General features: G+C 34.4%; 1 protein-coding gene across 1 annotated transcript; it reads right to left on the bottom strand.

Annotated features, from left to right (window-relative positions):
- Positions 1-6,089: 6,089 nt before the first annotated feature.
- Positions 6,090-7,025, bottom strand: LOC111139997 (olfactory receptor 1C1-like). Its single transcript, XM_022492390.1, is given in 1 exon segment — positions 6,090-7,025. A coding segment is annotated over 1 exon segment (936 nt).
- Positions 7,026-9,798: the final 2,773 nt, after the last annotated feature.

Here is a 9,798-nt window from a genome sequence, read left to right as displayed (position 1 = left end):
TAAATGTATTTATAAATCTGTCATCTAAAGAATCCTGGTGTGATAGATAGTTCACAATTTATGTACTACATTTTCACTGGAGACTAGGCTTCTTAATTTAAAATTATGCTGAATTTAATAAAGCTAGATGAAAATTTTAAAGAAAACAACACTGTATTTGGGAGATGTATAAAAAAGTTAAAACTGACAAAGATCTTTCTACCTATCTGTATATATCTATCTATCTATCTAGATATATGTGATATATATTATTAACATATTATATCAAATATTATTAAACACTATGGTATATATTAAATTTATTATTAAACATACTAAATATTATTATATAACATATAAATATGATATATAAATATATATAATGTTGATGTGCATTAATATAATAGAATATTACACAACTATCAAAAAGGATGAAATATTGTCATTTGCAATAACAAGGAAGGGACAGAATGTATTATGTTAAGTGAAACAGGTCAACCAGAGAATGACAAATACCACATATGTGGAATTTAAGAAACAAAGCAAATGAACATATGGGAATGGGAGGAAAAGTAAAATAAGATAAAAATTGAGAGGGAGGCAAGCCATAAGAAATGCTGAACTCTAGGAAACAAACTGAGGGTTGCTAGAAGAGAGGTGGGTTGAGGAAAGCATAAATGGATGATGGGGATTAAGGAAGGCACTTGATATAGTGAGCACTGGATATTGTATGCAAATGTTGAATCACTAAATTCTATCTTTGAAACAAATAAAAAATAAATTGAAAATAACTGATAATACATTTCGGTTGACATAAAAATAATTTTGCCCTAAAACAAGACTGCATGTTTAGAGAGAAAAGACTTAGGACAAAATCTGAATGAAAAGAAAGTTGTAGAAAGAAGGAAAGCTTTAGAAAAGATTTTTAGGTATGGTCAGGACTCAGACTGAAACAAAGTACACTGATACAAGATTGAAATTCTGCTTTATTGGGTTTTGGCTTTATTTGCTATTCTTTTGCCAGCTCATGTATGTGTAATACTAGCCTCTGTATTTGATACTTTTCTTGTTTCTTGTTTCTTGAAAAAGTCCTGTATTGCTATACACGTCCTTCTTAGGACTGCCTGCCTTGGATCACAAAGGTTCTGAACTATTGTGTTTTCATTTTCAATTGTTTCCATGATTTCTTTCTAATTATTCTTTAATTTCCTGGTTGACCCATTCAGTCTTTAGAAGGATGCTTTATTTTTTTTAAAGATTTTATTTATTTATTTGACAGAGAGAGATCACAAGTAGGCAGGGTGGAGGGGAAGCAGGCTTCCTGCTGAGAAGATAGCCCAATGTGGAGCTTGATCCCAGGACCCTGAGATCATGACCTGAGCTTAAGGTAGAGACTTAACCCACTGAACCGCCCAGGGGCCCCTAGTAGGATGCTTTAACCTTCAAAGTATTTGAGTTCCTTCCAAATTTCCTCTTGTGATTGAGTTCAAGTTTCAAAGCATTGTGGTCTGAAAATAGACAAGGAATAATCCCTGAATTTTGTATCCATTTGAGACCTGATTTGTGATCCAGTATGTGATCAATTTTCTAGAATGTTCCATATGTACTTGAGAAGAATGTGTTTTCTGTTGATTTAGCATCAAATGCTCTCTATATAGCTATGAAGTCCATCTGACCTGGTGTTTCATTCATATTCCTTGTTTCCTTGTTGATTTTCTGCTTAGATGATCAGTCTATTTCTGTGAGTGGAGTATTAAAGTCTCCTACTACTATTGTATTATTATTAATGTATTGCTCGAATTTTTTTATTAATTGGCTTATACAATTGAATGCTCCCAATGTAGGGGCATAAATATTTACAATTGTTAGATCTCCTCACTGGAAAGACCTTTTAAATATGATATAGCATCACTCTTCATCTCTTATTACAGTAATTGTTCTAAAATCTAATTTCTCTGATATAAAGATTGCTATCTCAACAACACTTGAATGTCCATTAGCACAATGAATGGTTCTCCACCCCATCACTTTCAATCTGGAGGTGCCTTTGGATCTAAAATGAATTTCTTGTAGCATATCATTGGTTCCTTTTTTTAAAAAATCAAATTTGATACCTTGCATCTTTTGATTGGAGCATTAACCCATTTACATTCAGAATAATGATTAAACATGTGAATTTAATGCCATTGTTTAACCTGTAAATTCACTGTTTCTTTCTTTCTTTTTTATGATTGTTTTTACTTTATTTTTTAATTTCATTTTATTTTATTTCTTTTCAGTGTATGTATTGCATGGAACACTTATGTGATGCATAAACAATGAATTTTGTAACACTGTAAAGTCACTCTTTCTGTAGTTGGTCTCTGTTTCTTACTTGTATATGTTCCATTTGGACACTCTTTGTTTACAGGATCCTTTTTAATATTTCATGTAGGGCTGATTTAGTGATCAGAGATTATTTTACAGCAAAGGTGGTCCTAAGGGGGAAATGCATAGCCATTAGAGATTATTTTAGATTCTATTTGTCCTGGAAGCTCTTTATCTCTCCTTCTATTCTGAATGAAAGTATTGCTGGATAAAGTATTCTTGGCTGCATATTTTTCTAATTAATTACACCCTGAATATATCATGCCAGGTCTTTCTGGCCTTTCAGGTCTCTGTGGATCAATATGCTGCCAGACTAATGTTTCTACATCTGTAGGTTAAGGACCACTTGTCTCAAACAGCTTTCAGGGTTTTCTTTTAACCTTTGAAATTTGCAAGCTTCACAATTACATGTTTGTAAACCTATTTTCATTGATTTTGAGGGGGGTTCTCTTTACCTCTTGGAATTCAATGCTTGTTTTCTTTAATACATTATGTAAGCACTTAGCTCTAATTTATTCAAATAAACCTTCTGCCAGGCTGTCTTTCCTCATCTTCCAGAACCTCTATTATTCAAATATTATTGTGCTTTATGATAGCACTTTTTTCCTCGAAGCCTCTCCTCAAAATGATACAGTAGATGTTTCTTTTTTTTCTCTTTTTCTCAGCTTCTGTACTTTCCATCATTTTGTCCTTTATATCACTGATTTTCTTTTCTCCCTTGTTTACCTTAGCAGTTAGAATATGGATGCAAAAATTCTCAAGATATTAACCAATAGGATCTAACAAAACATTATAAGGATCATTCATGAAAACCAGTTGGGATTTATTCCTGGGCTGCAAGGGTGGTTCAACAGCCTCAAATCAATCAATGTGATACATCACATTAATACAAAAAAGGACAAGAAACATATGATCCTCTTAATTGATGCAGAAAAAACATTTGACAAAATATAGCATACTTTCTTGACTAAAACTCTCCACAGTGTAGGGATAGAGAGGAAATACCTCAGTATCATAAAAGCCAGCAGTGAAAAATCCACAAAGGATATCATTTTTTAAAAGATTTTATTTATTTATTTAACAGACAGAGATCACAGGTAGGCAGAGAGGCAGGGAGAGAGAGAGGAGGAAGCAGGCTCCCCACTGAGCAGAGAGCCCAATGCGGGGCTCGATCCCAGGACCTGGGGATCATGACCTGAGCCAAAGGCAGAGGCCCTAACCCACTGAGCCACCCAGGTGCCCCAGGATGTCATTCTTAATGTGGAAAAACTGAGAGCTTTTCCCCTAAGGTCAGGAATATGGCACAGATACCTATGCTTACATTGCTGTTCAACATGGAACTAGAAGTCCTAGCCTCAGCAGTCAGACGAAATAAAATAAAATGCATTCCAACTGGCAAAGAAGAAATCAAACCTTCACACTTCACAGATGGCATGATATTTTATGTGAAAAACCCAAAATTACTAGAACTCATACATGAAATCAGCAACATGGCAGAATATAAAATCAATGCACAGAAATCAGTTGCATTTCTATACACATATAATGAGAGAGAAGAAAGAGAAATTAAGGAATCAATCCAACTTAGAATTGAATCAAAACTGATAAGATACATAGGAATAAACATAACCAAAGAGGTAAAGGATCTATACTCTAAAAACTGGAGAACACATATGAAAGAATTTGAGGAAGACACAAAGAAATGGAAAAATATCTCATGCTCATGTACTGGAAGAATAAATACTGTTAAAATGTTCATGCTAGGGGTGCCTGGGTGGCTCAATGGGTTCAGCCTCTGCCTTTGGCTCAGGTCATGATCCCAGGGTACTGGAATTGAATTCCATATTGGGTTCTCTGCTCAGCAGGGAGCCTTCTTCCCCCTCTCTCTGCCTGCCTCTCTGCCTACTTGTGATCTCTATCTGTCAAATAAATAAAATTTAAAAAATGTTCATGCTACCCAGAGAAACCTGCACATTCAGGGCACTCCTTATCAAAATACCATAGACATTTTTCACAGACCTGGCAGCACAAATAATCCAAAGACAGTATGGAACAAGAAAAGACCCAAACAGTGAGAGGAATGTTGAAAAAGTAAACCAAAGCTGGTGGCATCACAATGCCTGACTTCAAGATATATTACAAAACTGTAATCATCAAAACACAAATATAAAACACCTATTGATTTTCATTAGGCAAAACTGAAGGTTACAAGTCACATCTCCAATTTTTACTTATTTATTTATTTTTTATGAAATGTGCATTATTTTCTTTGCATTATAAACTAGGAATGTAAAAGCTTAGCCATTCCACTTTACTGTGAAGCTAGCATCTGTGTACCTTCTTATTTAAATCTGAGCTCATAAACATTAAGTCCAGAGCAATTTATCTTAATTTATAATATTTGGGAAATTTAGCACAGAGGCTGACAGTTTCCATCAAGATATATTTCTACTGCTGTCAGAGATTCTTTACTTACAAACTGTTGCAACATGTTTATATATAGATAGATAGATAAGAATACTCTGATTATTTTTTTTTAATATTAAATATTTTATTTATTTACTCGAGAGAGATACTGAGAGAACACAGCAGGGAGAGGGACTGAAGGGGAGGGAGAGGGACAAGCAGACTCTCTGTTTTGTGGAAAACCTGATTCTGGGCTAGATCCCAGGACTCTGAGATTGTGGCCTGAGCTAAAGTAGGATGCATAGCCAACTGAGTCATACAGGCACCCCTGATTATTTAAGTAGATGTAGAAAAAAATTTTGACAAAGTACAGCATCTATTATTGATAAAAACCCTCAGCAAAGAAGATTTATAGAGAACATGACTTGGCATAATTAATAGAAAACATCTATTAAAAGCTACAGCTAATATCATTCTCAATGGAGAAAACTGAGAGATTTTCCTCTATAGTTAAGAATAATACACAGATATCCACTCTTACCACTATTATTTGGCATAATACTGGAAGTCCTAGCCACAACAATTAGAAAACAATAAGAAATAAAATAAAGGCATGCAATTCATCCAGGAAGAAGCAAAATTTTCACTATTGGCAAATGAAATTTTATATATATTCCACAAGTATTTGGTGAAAAACTCCATCAAACAATGACTAGAACTGATGAACAAAATCAGTAGAATCACAGGATGTAAAATCGGTGTGGAAAAATCTGTTGCATTTATATACACCAATGGTGAAGCAGCAGAGAGAGAAATTAAGGAATAAATCTCATTTACAATTGTACCCAAATTAATAAAATATGTATGAATAAATCTAACCAGATGTGAAACTTCTGTACTCTGAAAACTATAAAACACTGATGAAATTGAAGCTGAAACAAATAATGGAAAGACATTCCATGCTCATGGATGGCAAAAGCAAAGACTGCTAAAATGACTATACTATCCAAAGCAATTTACATATTTAATGCAATCCCTATCAAAATGCCAACAGCATTTTTCACAGAGCTAGAAAAAAAAATCCTAAACTTTTTTGGGAACAAAAATACTTCCCTAAGATTAATTTTCCTTAACTGAAAAAATTGTTTATGATTTTATCTAATATATTACTCTAGTGATTAAATGTGATAATTCATATAAAGTGTTTATCACCACTTCCAGTGTAAAAGAAATATTTATTAAGTTAGTAGCTTTTATTACTATTATGATGATCACCTGGGAATGCACTTTTTATGACAATATTTATAATGTTTAATTCAGCCATTGGACATTCATCATTACTGTTGAAAGTGTGCACTTTTGCAAAGCATTTTCTGAAGTGCTTTCTTCATATTGCTGTTCCTTAGACTGTAGATGAAAGAATTCAGCATTGGAGTCACCAATGTATACATAAGGGCTAATAGGGTGTCACTTTTAGGGATAAAGGAGGAGGAGGGGCTGAAATAGACAGCACTTGCTGTGCCATAGAACACCACCACCACTGACAGGAGGCAACTACAGGTGGAGAAAGCTCTCTGTTTCCCCTAAGTAGATGTGATTTTCAGGATGGTGGAGAAGATCAGTCCATAAGATATGAGGATGAATATAAGAAGAATGAGAGCAAGTAGACCTCCTACTGTGAAAATAACCATCACATTGAGGGATATATCAGAGCAAGAGAGCTTCAGGAGAGGATTGAGATCACAGAAGAAATGGTGGATGATATTGGAAGCACAGAAGGACAGATGCACCATTAAGACAGCGTGTAAAAGGGCATGGAGATAGGTGACAAGCCAGAGCGCAGCCACTATCCAGACACAAAGGCGAGGATTCATAATGGCAATATAATATAAAGGGTGGCAAATTGCCTCATATCTATCATATGCCATTACACACAGAAGAAGGCTGTCCATATTCACAAAAGAAATGAAGAATAAAAGCTTGCTGAGACACCCCACAAAAGGAATAGTCTGTGTCAAGAGATTCACTATCATTTGGGGGATAGTAGTGGAGGAAAAACAGATGTCAACAAAGGCCAAGTTACTAAGGAAGAAATACATGGGTAAGTGGAGGTGAGAGTCAAAGCCAACAACCGAAATGATGAGCATGTTGCCTGATATAGTCATTAAATACATACAGAGAAAAAGCACAGATAAGAAATATTGCTGCTCTGCTGATCCAGAAAGTCCAAGAAGGATGAATTCCTTGATGACTGTTAGATTTCTTATTTCCATCTTCAAAAAAAAATCTAGAAAAGGAAAATATTAAATTGTGAAGACCAGAAATGTTAAATACCTCACCCACAAGGGTGTGTGTGTGTGTGTAATAAAGTACCACGTAAATTCCTTTTCCTTGCCAGTTATATCTTGTGTTTTTTATATTGTTTGTATATTCACATAGGTGTGCTGGGTGCAATGCTCTAAACATTTTTCAAGAAATAATGATTTATTCTTTTCAAGAGATAATGGTTTCCTCAAAATGCAAATTCTGTGAATAATGATTTAAATTGTGCCAGTTATATTGCTTTGTCTATACTATTCATATAATCCATATTTGAATTTACATCTACAATGATTGTTTTATCAGGCATGCTATTTATGTACTCTAATGCAATGGAAATATTTACATTCAATTAGTAAATTTCCTCCCAATCTGAAGTTCATATCCATGAATACAGATCTCATTTCAGTTTGTTTTCTTCCTGTACGGATACAATTTGGCCACAGACAATTCTTCCTTGGGATGATTACCATTTCTTTGTTCTCTCTCCAGTTCTGCAAAATAGCTACACAATATGGTGGAAAGTCACCTGAAGCCTCATGCTTGTGGCATGAATTTTTAGGCCCCTTCCTCACAGCAGCTCATGCACAGTACTTTCTCTAAAGGCAGTATGAGTATTTATTCACTTTTTTTCATAAACTGTCTTGCTGCTTGCAGCCTCTCATTAGTCTCTTCAAATTCTCACCTTCAGGTGAATCCAATGAGCACCACTTCATTTCTATACAAATATAGTTAATTTATACTAAAGAACACAGTGTTGTGTAGTTTTTTTCTGCCACATTTTGAATCCCAGCTTCGTTATGGACCACAATTATTTTTTTAAAGATTTTTTAAAATTTTTATTTATTTGACAGAGAGAGACACAGCGAGAGAGAACACAATCGGGGTAGTGGGAGAGGGAGAAGTAGGATTCCCGCTAATCAGGAAGCCCAATGATGGGCTTAATCCCAAGACCCTGGGATCATGACCTGAGCCAAAGGAAGATGTTTAATGCCTGAGCCACCCAGGCGCCCCAGGAACCACAATTAAAACCTGGAAATTTATCTACTCTGAATCCTGTATAATTCATTTAATTTTCTTGCATCTCTTTTACACAATCTGAGGCATGTAATGATAAAACCTGTACTAAGAAGAAGCATTATAAATTCCCAAATATGCATTCCTTTGGGTAAAGCATATCCTCTCAGAGATGGCTTTCCTCCACCTTAAGCAGCATCAGTTATGCCATTTTTCCTCAATTGCATAATTATCCCTTTTATACCAAGCATAACAATTTATTTTTTATTGTTGCATATGTGTATAGGTATATACACACATATATATGTGTGTATATATATGACTGAGTATAGTATATATATATATATATATATATATATATATACATGCACACATAACTTATACATTATTTGTGTGAAATGGTGCTTATGGGAACAAAAATAAATGAAAAATTCTAGAAATTAAGAAAACAACAACAACAACAACAACATTTGATTGTGCTTACTCCATTTTAAGCCAAGGAAGTACTGGCTTTTGGGGAAGACACTTCTATATCCTTATAGCACACCATGTTAATTCTAGACTTTTTTTTTTCTTAAGCAAGTTTTTAAAAATTTACTCTGACATTGAAATATTTAATAGATTAATTTAAAAAGGTATTACATGCTAAAATTTAGGAAATTATCACATTAGATATGTCTGCAAAAATTTTTATAAACTATCAGCACATACCTTCTTCTTTGAGACCTTTTAGCAATCAAAATTTTCCTCCCCACTATATATCCATTGGGCCTGTGCATTCATTCAGGGTCCTCATTGAGGGTGAAAAGGGAGGGAATAATAAGATATAGATAAACACGTATCTCTCTACAGAGAGTTATAGTGTATCACTGAGGGAGTATTTACTTCTTAAAATATATTTACTTATATAATACGAAGAGACAGGCCTTGAACCAAGACACCATTTTTTCCCTTGAGGTCAGCACACTGGAGGCTATACAACATTCCAGATTTACCTTCTAATGAATTTTATCTTTTTTTTTAAAGATTTTATTTATTTATCTGACAGACAGAGAACACAAGTAAGCAGAGAGGCAGGCAGAGAGAGAGAGTATGGAAGCAGGCTCCCTGCTGAGCAGAGAGCTCAATGTGGGGCTCAATCCCAGGACCCTGGGATCATGACCTGAGCCGAAGGCAGAGGCTTTAACCCACTGAGCCACCCAGGTACTCCATGAATTCTATCCTTTTTTGTGAATTGACTTCTTCCTTATTTTTTTCTTTAATATTAATTTTAATTTCATAAATATTTATAATCTAAACCATATAAATATAAAGCCTTTGAGGGTCTTCATTCTTTTAAGTTATATTTTAATTCTAGGTAGGTATTAGTTTTAGATTATGATATAGTAAATCCAGAGTTCCATAGCTACCCTGTGCTCATCATGACAAGTGTACCCCTTAATTCCATGACCTACTTAACTCAACTCCAACATCCCTATGGTAAACATCAGATTGTTCTTTAATTAAGAATCTGTTTCTTACTTTTCCTCTCTCAGTTTTTTTGTCCATCACTTCTTGGTTTTATCTTAAATTCCACTTGACTTAAATCATGTGTTATTTGTCATTCTCTGACGTAATTATTTCACTTATATTAAACACTCTAGTTCCATCCACGTTATTGCAAGTGCTAACATTTCATTCTTTTCTATGGCTGAATCTCATATACGTGTG

The sequence above is a fragment of the Enhydra lutris genome, unplaced genomic scaffold, assembly GCF_002288905.1.
Source record: "Enhydra lutris kenyoni isolate GAN:26980312 unplaced genomic scaffold, ASM228890v2 scaffoldscaffold141, whole genome shotgun sequence".
Taxonomy (NCBI): Eukaryota; Metazoa; Chordata; class Mammalia; order Carnivora; family Mustelidae; genus Enhydra; species Enhydra lutris.
Note: the sequence above shows the minus strand (reverse complement) of the source record. Positions and strands in the feature narration are given on the sequence as shown.